The sequence below is a fragment of the Ixodes scapularis genome, unplaced genomic scaffold (genome assembly GCF_016920785.2).
Source record: "Ixodes scapularis isolate PalLabHiFi unplaced genomic scaffold, ASM1692078v2 PGA_scaffold36__2_contigs__length_168772, whole genome shotgun sequence".
Classification (NCBI taxonomy): Eukaryota; Metazoa; Arthropoda; class Arachnida; order Ixodida; family Ixodidae; genus Ixodes; species Ixodes scapularis.
This window is the reverse complement of record NW_024609864.1, coordinates 78,781-90,041: the sequence shown is the minus strand read 5'-3', so window position 1 is coordinate 90,041 and position 11,261 is coordinate 78,781. Positions and strand designations below refer to the sequence as shown.

General features: G+C 48.1%; 1 protein-coding gene across 1 annotated transcript; it reads right to left on the bottom strand.

The window, feature by feature from the left end:
• Nucleotides 1-965: 965 nt before the first annotated feature.
• Nucleotides 966-4,430, bottom strand: LOC120839686 (poly [ADP-ribose] polymerase tankyrase-2). The gene is made up of 3 exons (XM_040500770.2): nt 4,321-4,430; nt 3,375-3,449; nt 966-2,809 (listed from the first exon to the last, which is right to left on the bottom strand). The coding sequence occupies exons 1-3, from the start codon at nt 4,344-4,346 to the stop codon at nt 1,075-1,077; spliced, it is 1,836 nt and encodes a 611-aa protein (XP_040356704.2). The 5' UTR covers nt 4,347-4,430; the 3' UTR covers nt 966-1,074.
• Between the last annotated feature and the right edge of the window lie 6,831 nt (nt 4,431-11,261).

The window sequence follows — 11,261 nt, the reverse complement described above, 5'->3', positions numbered from 1 at the left end:
GGACTTTACGAACGTGTCGCCTTGAGCGACGCCTCCACTACTGCGTGGGTTCATGTGCTCGGCAAACCTTTTCACGCCGTATAGTGCTCGCGCAGGGCGTCCCATTCCGGTGCCGAGCCTGACGCACCTTCCGTCATGCTTCGGTGGCGCGTGTGCGCTCGAAGCCCATTCTTCACTTCACTTGTAAACTTCTTTGTTTTTTGGTGTTTTTTTTTTTTTTTTTTATTATGCACCGGTTTTATCGCAGCGGTCATGGCGTGCGTAAAACCATAAATGATGAAAAACACGTTCTAAAAAATCACATATATGATTACTTTACATCAAAAATCTTTCATGAATTTTTTTGTGGCGAGATTATGTTGAAGAGAGAAAAAGCAAAAAAACAGTTGCTATTGAAATTCTTCCTCGTCAAGGTTTGATTAGCATCACTTAATTAGTCAATAAATCAGTTTACTTTACTGTGGAAAAGCCATCCTTCTAAAGGTCCTTGGCTCAAATTTAGGCAAACGAGTCGCCTGACGAAGCACCAAGGACCTCTATCCGGTCACTGAACTAAAGTCATTGCACACTGCCAGCTCCAATGTGCCACGTGCGTTTAGGTCATAAATAATTTGCGCAACCAATTAATTAATGAAAGGAACGTTTTCCCCCTCTCACATAAGGAAAAGGGTACATCTGAGGGCGCTTCTTGTGATTTCTTCCGCTTTTGTCCTCGTCGGTAACGCCATATTTTAAGAGCGACCGCGACATGCCGAGTCCCAACCCAAGAGGAGGAAGGAAAATAGAACGGATAATTGGACGATGAAGGAACTTGGAAAGCTCTCACAGGACAAGTTGACGAGAGTAACATCCACGGAGGAGTGAATAGGAATTAATTTAATTCATTTAACCCCACATTATGCCTTTAAAATAGATGGGCGTATATATATTTAGCTATTGCGGAGGCTAAATTGACTGACCAGCCATTGTCAAAACGAATATTCTTTACTTTCGTGCACACAACACGTTCACACCTTGGTGATGAAAAAAAAAAAGTAAAAAAAGGGCAATGTTCTTTGAGGTTATCGTTATGTCCTACAGCTGCTTCGTCGCACTGGACTGACTGGGCACTTCAACCTCCAGGAATATCCTCCCAATCCGCGTGCAGCGACGGACTGAGTCCTGCCTCCGCAGAGCGTCCGCATTGCGGAGCACGGGCTCCGTCGCGCTCTCGTACAGCACCTTCGTGGCGTCCGCGAAGCCCGCAGCCACGGCCAAATCCAACGCGGTCCTGCCGTCATTGTTCCTTATGCTAGGGTCGGCACCGAACTGTAGGAGCAGCGCCAAAGAGCGGTCGTGTCCCCTGCGGGCTGCTACATGCAAAGCCGTGTCCCCTTGCAGGTCTTGAACGTCGCAGACGCCGCTGTGCCTCAGCAGGGGTTCAAGGACGCTGGTGGCGTTCCTCGCCGCGCAGTAATGAAGAACCGTCTGACCGAAGCGGTCGCATAGGTCTACCTCGATGCGATCTACGGCTGTTCCGGCTCCGTTAGGAGCATTTCCGTTTTGGTCGGCATTCTGATTGTCGCAATGTGTTCCGTTGTGAGTCGTCTTTTCGTCCTGGTCATGAGACGACACGCCCAGGCTAGCATCATCAACGTCTTGAACTGTTATCGTTATTTCTGAGTCATTACTATCACCGGTTTTTTGGTGATTCGAGTAATCTTGATGCCTGTTCCCATGCTTTTCGTCAGTACTCTTGTCTAGAGGTATCTCCGCTCCGTTTTGACGCTGGATCGCGTCATTCTGGTTTTGCGTGACCTCCGGCTGCTTGCCTTGAGATTCATCTGCTTGTTGAAGTGTGTCCTGACTGGCCTCATGTTCCAAGGTCTCTTGATCTCGGTCGTCATCTTGTTCTTTGACTTGATCACCGTCTAAGCTAGATGCATGTTGACTTGTGATTTCGCACTCGTTTCCTTTGTCTTGCCGGTTCCTCAGTTCCTCGTCCGGAGACTTGCACCCGGCTCGTTCGACCTCATTTAGGTTCTTGTGCTTGGGTTTTTTAATGCTGCTCTTTCCTCGAATGTCGTTCTCTACGATGTCTCCTTCCGGAACGGCTGATAAGACTAGCTTCCCCTTCGCCCGCCTCAAGCCGCCGCTCCTTCCTCTTCGGAGGACTTCGACGTGCTCAAGAAGGGCTAACGCCGTCTCGTAGTTCCCGTTCACAACAGCAAGATGCAGGGGTGTCTCCCCTCGGTTGTTTTGAGCATTACACAACGTCATCGTTGGCACCGCGTCCAGCACAACCCGAACCACCTCAGGGCGATCATGGCGACCGGAGGACGCCAGATGCAACGCGGTGTCTTTTGTGCACGTAACCGCACCGACGTTGGACATCCGCGCCACCTCTTTCAAGACCTCCAGCTGCGAAGCAGTCGGCGTCACATTCGTAGACACGGCACTCTTCACAATCACGTGAAGCGGCGTCAAGCTACCCGCTGAATCGGCCACGTCCCAGCGAGCGGTGAGAGATTGCAGCAGGAGCCTGGCAACATCGGGGCTCTTGAAGACTTCGTGCATGGCGGTCCAGCCACTGTTGTCTCCGAGGCTAGGGTCACAGCCGGCGTCCAGAAGAGCGGCTGCGACCTCTGGTTGGTTGTGGCGGGCGGCTTCGAGAATGGCCGTGCTCCCACCGCCATCCCGGTTCGGGTCGTCGGGGTCCACGAGTCCGGTGGCTAGAAGTGTTGAGACGGTGGTGACGTCACCTGCCCTGACGGCGTCGTGGAAACGCTTGCTCGCGGCGGCTTCCGCGTCCGAACCTTCCATGCTGCAGCTGCGAATAAGACGAGGTCAAGTGTGAACCACAGCGCTGTGAACCGTGTGAACTATTCTACTCTCTACTCCATGCCGCCAGAGAAGGCCAGAGAGCTAGCTCTTGGTGGAAGGCAACGGAGATATGACTGCCGCATTCTGCGTAGATATGTGTATATTCCGACTACAGAAGCGGTCAAAGTTAAAAGATAGTGAGAACACACAGCAGCCGCTTATCGCCTTGAGATTGATACGGGGGCGATAATCTAGTAAACAGCGAAGGTTATGACCCGAGGGAGCAAATCGGAGCGTTGGAGCGAACTGTACGTGACACCTTATTTTTGTAGCGTGCGCTCCACAGTGTGACTGAAGATCTGTCAGGTGCTTCGCTCAAAGGTTCTGACTCGCCTGAGAAGGCTATAGCGTTCGCTTTTTGCCAAATGCTGAAACAAAGTTTATGAGCTGTTCACTCAAAAAGAAAAAAAAGCGTGTTTACTGGTATGAAAAGTTATGCAAAAATGTAAGAACGTATGCCCTACAGAATCATTGCAATCAAAATTTTCGAAGGTCCCAATTATGTCACTTACGGTCTCAACAGGCGACTGGCTCGCATCTTTCTTTGGGTCACTCCTACAACCACAGGCTTGTCTTCAGTCTCGTCTCTGAAAAAATAATAAACGAAAGAAAAAACACGTCAACCTCAGATGACATCCTCGTGCATACATCGTCGTAGTTACTTGCTGACTATGATATTACTCCTCCATCCTGTTATAATGTCGTCTGTCAATGTTGGTTTAGGAATGTGTTCAGCAGACGAACAGCACTGACAAACTGGTCATCTTGGAGCATGAGAGGCAGCAAAACTCGGCTCTCTGGGAAGTGCTATGATTTTCAGGGTTCCTCTCTGAGCTCGAGATTTACAGTTTGATTTTACACTTCGAGGTCTTCAATCCGTTTTCGTTCTCAGAAGCATAATTTCTTTAGAACGCAATACAAAGGATCCCTTGTCATGGACTTACATTTGGTTTTCTTATCAAAACAAATATTCAGTGAGAGTCAAATCGAACCAAATTATAATAAATCCGGCTCGCGTAAAGTGGCTCGCTTCCTTATCAGGTTAAATAAATTTCCCCCAAAAAATACGTAAATAGTATCGAGGTTCAATTAACCTGAGATTGGTGGCAGACGTGAAACATCAAAACATGGGAGGGACAGAAGAGGACGACGTCGTCCTGTCTATTTTCTGTCCCTTCTACGTTTTGTTGTTTCTCTTCCATTACCAGTCTCGGGTTAAATCAACACGGTTAATATTCACCAGCTCGCCCGCACCCTTACTATATTTTCTTAGTATCGAGGTGTTGTCTACTACCGACGACATGTTGTCTCCGATCGACCTGCGAGTTGGAAGGACGAGTTGACCATCTTGAACCTGATATAGATGAGTACAGTCTTGAATTGTTTAAAAATACTAGAGCGACTTCTTTTGCGGTCACTTTCAGAAGCGAGAAAGCATCCCTGAACTCCCATCCTTACCTCAAGATCCCGTTTCCCCGAGGCATCCAACGCAGAATTAGAGATCCCCGCCTTCACAGACATACACTTACTCTTCGTCACTGATGGCCAACACGCAGCGTTGCAGTGCCATGCTATTCATGGCCGTCCGTTCCTTTTTGAAGGGGTTCCCGTCGTTTGTAGTGCTGACGACTACACTAGGCGTCGAGTTGCCAGTGTGTCCGAGACATATCGGGTTCTACGAGGCGTCGTCGTTTCCTGCACGCTTTCCGGTCCAACTCCGTTTCACCTCGAGATGGAGCGCAGCGGACGCTACGGGGCATCCCAACCAGTCAAACGCTGCGAACGGAACACGTGACTACGCGCCCCGTACGTTTGCTGCAGAGTAGAAAAAAATCATATTTTTATTTAAATTAAATTTATTTAATTTCAATCGGATTAATTTAATTTCAATCACTAACCAGAAAAAGAAGTTATTCTTTATTATTATATTATTTTAATTGAACGTGGTAGATGGATCGATAAACCTGTCCGATCACTGAAAACAACGCGAAATAAAGAATTGATGTACATACGAACCCCACCGTACTTGAACAAACGCAGTTTGATTTCATTAGTTACTAAAAAGCAAATAGAAAAGCAAACTATTAATTTTTTTTTTTTCTGCTCGGAGTTGTTTGCAATGGAACTTACGTAACTCTAACGAAGTCGAAGGTAGAAAGAAAGCTCGACGCTCTGACCTGTTCAGAAAATCATCTTTATCTTCATTTTCCACCCTTGTTTGCTGCTCCCAATGCCCAAAGACCACGTGACACGCACGGCAGCGGATTGGTTCCAATTGCTCGTAGCATCCTGTGTAGTCCATCAAAGGTTGAAACATGTGCTGACGCCACCACGTTGGGTTGGATATCCGTTGTCGTGTGTGGAGTCGTTGCGCGCCGGCGAATTTTATCGCTTATTATTATTTTTTTGTTGTTTTGCTTTTTTTTTTCTGCTTGGCAGGGAACACGAGACGGCTTCTGTGACGACGCCGCCGAGTTGTTGCTTCCTTTCGGACCAAGTTCCGACAATGACCCCGGTGGGATTCTCTGATTTGGTTGCGGAAGAGTCTTCGAAGTGTGTGACGTCGTTGTCGACGTTGAGTCGACTTTCTATTTTTGAAGGTACGAAGTCGGTGGAGTGGATGGACCGTCGGGAGGGCGTCGGAGATGGTGGTGACGTGCACGTCACGGCGTGTTGCTTTTCAATAATGAAGAACAAAAGGCGCGTCGGTGACTCTTCACGACAATTCTTTGAAAGTGAGATGCTCCTCGACCGCAGACACATGGATGTCGAAAAAGGTTATAAAAGAACGCGGATTAAATTTAAAAAAAAGAAAGAAGAAATTGAGGTTTGCTCGTTGAATGGCGTGCCCTAGGTAGGAAATAAATACATAAAAATCGACTGGCTTAGACATTCTGTCGAGTAAGATGAAGGTGATTCTTCTGGAACCTGCTATCAGAATGAGACATTCAATGTGACCCGTGGCGAAGAAATCGACATCTCCTCATTCTTGCACCTCTTCTTTGGTGGCATTGCATCATTTTCTTTGGAATGTCGTACAGGCTTTCTGAATTTCTTGTTTCAATAAAACGACTGTCTTAAGGGGAGGGGGAGCTCAATACAATCACTACATACAGGGCCGCCCCGGACAGCCTTCGTGTCAGGTGTGCGGGGGATACCCATCAAACGAACACACATACTGGCTCTGTCCAAGAGCCACGAGCTCCCCCACTCGCCCAACTCCTCTGAACTTCCCTGCCCACCTACCCTACTCCTGGGTAAATTGGGCCGCTCCTCCTCCTGACCTACAAAACGAGCTCTGGCCTCTCCTACTTCTTCATGTGCGGGAGATCCTAGACCCTCCGCAACGAAGAACCCGAACCCAAGTTGTAGAAGACGATTCCTCCTCCAGTGCGGACGATTAAGACGGCTCGGACCTGAGCTTTTGAATGAAGTTTTCCTCCTCCTCCTCATTACTACGCCGTCATAGTGCTACGCCATTGGTCGCGCGCGCTATGTCGTCATACCAAGAGCTGTGATGGGTTGCTGACACTCTTTTACGGTCTTGTTACGATATGCGACCAACACGAGCAAGGTACGTGGAGGATTCCTATATAAAGCTATCACTTCAATATAAATACGTATATTTAGGAAAGTCATACAGCGCAATCAGCCGTAACGAGTCTCTGGAGACAGACAACGCAACTGACTGTAGTGACGAGTCTATGTGTTTATGGAGACGCGTCCATCTTGGAAAGGCCATGATACCCGCTTGTCGCCTTTCCAGTACGTCGGCTTCCAAGAGTGCTGGATTTTTTTTATTTGCTTTTATTGATGGAAGCCGAAACCGGTGGCAGAAGAACCACTGGTAGTCCTGACCAAGTCAGTCGATGAGGCTTCTTCTTGACCAAATAGCCCCAAAACAAAACTTTCCAGTGGCGCCACGTGGGAAAGCGAGAAAATCGGGAAGCGCACACCTGTGACGTATTTCTCTACCAAAGTCAAGTGCGTTCGCGCTGTTTACATGGCTGATTTATGTTATGTTCCAGAATATTCGATAAAGATATTTCGTAGGTAAATAACAAAAGCAGAAGTTTGTACAGGGATTCATTTGGCATACCGTTGGTCAATGGGCTTGTTCGATTTACCTCGCTTAAACTGCTTCCGTGGGCGAAAGTGCAAAACTGTGTACGTTCAGAATGCGTTGTAAAAAAGGCTGCGCTCGTAAATCGAACAAGGCAGTGTGCACCCAGGTGTAGGTGTGGGTTAATATGTAAGTACATCGAACAAACCCATTCCTCGAACACCGTAAACGCATGATGCGTTTATGGTGTCAGGGTGTCGCGAACTTTTGTCGAACCAGATTTTTTGGTCGAACTTTCGGGGTTCGACTGGGTCGAACCGGGTCGACGAACCTTCGAACTTTTCACCAGATTCGACCGGTTCGACTTTGTGGACAGTGCGGACAGACCTTGATACAAGCATGTCTAGGTTTGGAAAAATTTTTTATGCAAAGGGTTTTTTATGTTGTGAACACCTGCAATTAAAAGAAACTAATTCTAATCAATGAAGAAATTAATAACTTTATTTTTAGTACTGTATTAACTGAAATAACCAATCAGCGCTGCACTTAATTCATCTCTTAGTCATTATCATGCAATCGGAAGCCAACTGGCCAGCCTGTCGCGCATGCGCACACGAGTCGAACCTCAATAGAAGGTTCGTCGACCTTTCTACTAGAAGTTCGAAAAAGTCGAACCTGGTCGAACTCGATTCGCGGCCGGTTCGCGACACCCCTAGTGTCAGCTGCTATCGTGGGGCCTTATAGTCAGTGTTGCCAGTTTGGGCTATATATATAGCCAAATTGGGCTACATTTTTTGGTGGTTGGTAAATTGCTATCTAACTTCTTTTTTTTTTTTTTTTTTTTTTGCTGTTTTTAGGGATTTGGTGAACGTTCATCAAACCTCAAGTTGGGCGTCGAACTTAGAGGTTCGACTAGTTCATTTTTAAACTTCTAATCAGTTCCAAAATGTTTTTCGTTTCCCTTTTGGCTAGTTGAAAGAGGGAGAGAGAAAGAGACGAAGGAGAAATGTTTCGAACTTGTACAAACTTCTGCGTTTACACAATGCACAGAGAAGCAATATTCGCGGAGGTCAAGGGGTCTCCCCACAGTTCAGTGCAGGGTGTAAGATACTAGGGGTGTCGCGAACCGGTCGCGGTTCGAGTTCGACCAGGTTCGACTTTTTTGAACTTTTAGTGGAAAGTTCGACGAACCTTGTATTGAGGTTCGACTCGTGTGCGCATGCGCGACAGGCTGGCCATTTGGCTTCGGATTGGATGGTAATGGCTAAGAGATGAATTAAGTGCAGCGCTGATTGGCTATTTCAGTCAATACAGTACTAAAAATTAAGTTATTAACTTCTTCAGTGATTAGAATTAGTTTCTTTTAATTGCAGCTGTTCACAAAATAAAATAACCCCTTGCATAAAAAAAAAAAAATTCTCCAAACCTAGACATGCTTGTATTAAGGTCTGGCCACACTGTCCATAAAGTCGAACCGGTCGAATCTGGTGACAAGTTCGAAGGTTCGTCGAACCGGTTCGACTCAGTCGAACCCCGGAAGTTCGACCAAAAAATCTGGTTCGGCAAAAGTTCGCCACACCCCATAAGATACACAGGAGGCGAAACGAGAGCCAAATAAGCGACCGGATTGTGTCCCCCTTGGTTTTCTTTTTTTCTGTGGCGCCGTCTATGTGGAGCACCGCGAACTCTCACTCCGATTGGGCTAAACTGACGGAGATGGTTTCTCGTGGATTTTCAATGGAAGACTGTCGTGCTCCTTCGGAGCAGAGTAGCGCAATCTAGAACGCCGCCTCTCGGCGACTAGCGGCGAATGCCCGGAGGTTCCAACTGCGGTCAGAAATGCATGGAAAACGTGAGAAAATCGTTGTTTCTTCAGTGTTGTGGGAATATACAGAATCGCAATCGTTTTGGACATAATAATGGAACACTTTAGAATAATTCACGCTAACTTTTGTGCCCCGCAAGGACCTGACTTTTTTTAAAAGTTGCCTGAGCGGCATCGTGCAGCAGACGACACGGCGACGTCACACCATTCACGTGACCCGCTCCGGCCAACCCGAAAAGCCCATCTCCGCTGCGAGCAAAAATCGTCTGCTTCAAACGCCATTGCCTTGGAAATTGCCTTCTCAAAATTTGCACACGCATCCGATATTATTAAAACTTTGATAAAGTGTTTATTGCTTTACTAACTTCACGACAGACTAGTTTTGAAAAGTGTGAACTCGCTGTTCATTTTTAATCAGCCGTGTTGTGTCGATCTCCATGTATTCTCCCGTAGGGCGGGCCGCCTCCTGGAACCCTGAGTACCACGTGACTCGCGCCGAGCCGCTCTGTCGGCCATGTTGTCGTCAAAACACGGGGTTCAAAGGATTGCGCTACTCTGCTCCGTAGGAGCTATATAGTGCTCTCGGTTTATTTTGGGCACTCTCCCATAAAGTTCCACGCAAATCCGATTCCGATTTTTTTCCTCTCGCCGCAGCGCCATCTGTCGCAAATCGGGGGTACCCGCAAGCAGACGAGTACACAATCCGGTCACGGCGCTGCGGTAGGCAAGTGGCAACGTTACTAAAACACTCAGTTGGGAAACTCCCAAAGAGACAGCCCTAAAAACATGGCCCCAACCTGTCTCCGAGCACCGAGCTAATGACGAACACAACGCCACCATTTCTCCCGCAGCGGCCACTCGAGAAACTGCACGTGACGTCTATTTTTTGGCTTTGACAGGGGTGGACCCCCGTCTCCCCGCGGACGCGCCGCGCGGAACTACTGAAGTTAAAATGCACCTAGGTCTAGACGCGCTACCTGAAAGGCCCGCTGAGGCTTGGTTTTATAAAAACAATATTAATTGCTCCGCAAAACCTTGCGAACTAAAGATGATAAAAACATCACGCGCCCATCATTTGGTACTAAACTCCAATAAATTTCATACAAAAAGAGTCTTTTCCGTTTGTTTTTACGCAAAAAACAGGCTTTCAAAAAACTCGAGGTGACCATAGTACAGACAAACGAAAAAGAGTGGCGCTGTTGTCGCATTTAGCTCGGTCTCGGTGGACGCCAGCGGCCCAGGTTTCGACGGCGAGTTTCCCAACTGAGTGTTCCAGTAACGTTGGCAAGTGGTCTCATTTTTCGTCTTCTGCGCATGAGAAAGGAAGTAGCGGTGACGTCAGAACGCCGAACCCTGATTGGCTGATCGCGGCCCCCTATCTGAGCGTCGTCTGCTCCTTTGCAACGTAGTACGTAGTCTGCTCACAACATCGTCTGCGTCTGTCTTACCTTTCCTGCGACTTAACGAGCCAGCGTTGAGCGAGCTCGACTTCGCCTTTCAGAGAGGGCAGACGAAATAACTCAAGCGGTACGTTGTTTTTGTCTAACAACTAGCAGACGCGCATCAAGGAGGGAATTCAAGGGTGGCGAGGTGTCCTGAGGTGCCGAGGTTTGTTTGCTAAGGACCGAGAGTGAGCGTGTTTGTGTCCGCAAGTTCCCTCCCAAATACTTTTTCCCTCTTTTCGTGTGCGGCGAGACCCCTCATTCTTTAACGGCGTCGGCAGGTTGGCGCAGTTAACGTCGTCTGCTTTACGTCTGCTAGTCAAAGCGATGGCTGCTTTACCTTTCCTGCGTCTGTCGGAGATTCACCGCTTTTTCACCGGCGAGAGTCACCGTTGCCTCGGGAAACAAGGAGATAACAAGAGGAATAAATTGACCTCTTAATCTAAAATTAAGGTCAGCGATCAAAGTATAATACGGGAAGGGTTCACAAGGGTCGCGCGGGCATATTCCATTCAGCACGCCAGCCGGTTGTGGGCAGACGGTCGCCGAGTCGCGGAGTGCCTGCTAAGCCTAACTGCCGTACTCGCTTGGTCGTGTTCGGTATAATCGTGGCCGTTGGAGCTTTTCCCGGGTGTTTGTGGATCCTGCGTTCTTGTTCGTCGTGGTCTGTTTCAAGTACTTTTTACTGTTTTCTTGCTGCTTGAAGTCGGGACGCGTACGAAGCGCACGTAGAAAAATAAACGTCCGTGGGTCGTCGCGACCGCGACGCTGTCGGCCATGCTGATTTGATCGTAAGAAGTGCGTGAGACAGCTTCGGAGCTGTCGCAGGATTTCGTCGTAACCTGCGCAAAACTTACGAAAATTTCGTTTCGTGAATACGAATTTGTTCTTAAGCTTTGTCTTACGCACATTTTTGGCGTAAGGTCGTTTCGTGAATCTGGCCTCTGCACTTCCGAAAGTCGCAGGAAAGGTAAGACAGACGCAGACGACGATAAGATAGGGGGTCGGGATCAGCCAATCAGGGCTCGGCGTTCTGACGTCACCACTACCCCCTGCGCAAGAAGCAGAC

Bases quoted from the DNA above. Each gene is read 5' to 3' on its own strand.
- LOC120839686 (XM_040500770.2), bottom strand. From the start codon at position 4,346: ATGCCTCGGGGAAACGGGATCTTGAG. The intron at 3,450-4,320 runs GTAAGGATGGGA...TTATTTTTTCAG, and splicing joins CGGGGAAACGGGATCTTGAG to AGACGAGACTGAAGACAAGC. The intron at 2,810-3,374 runs GTAAGTGACATA...TCTTATTCGCAG, and splicing joins GCCAGTCGCCTGTTGAGACC to CTGCAGCATGGAAGGTTCGG.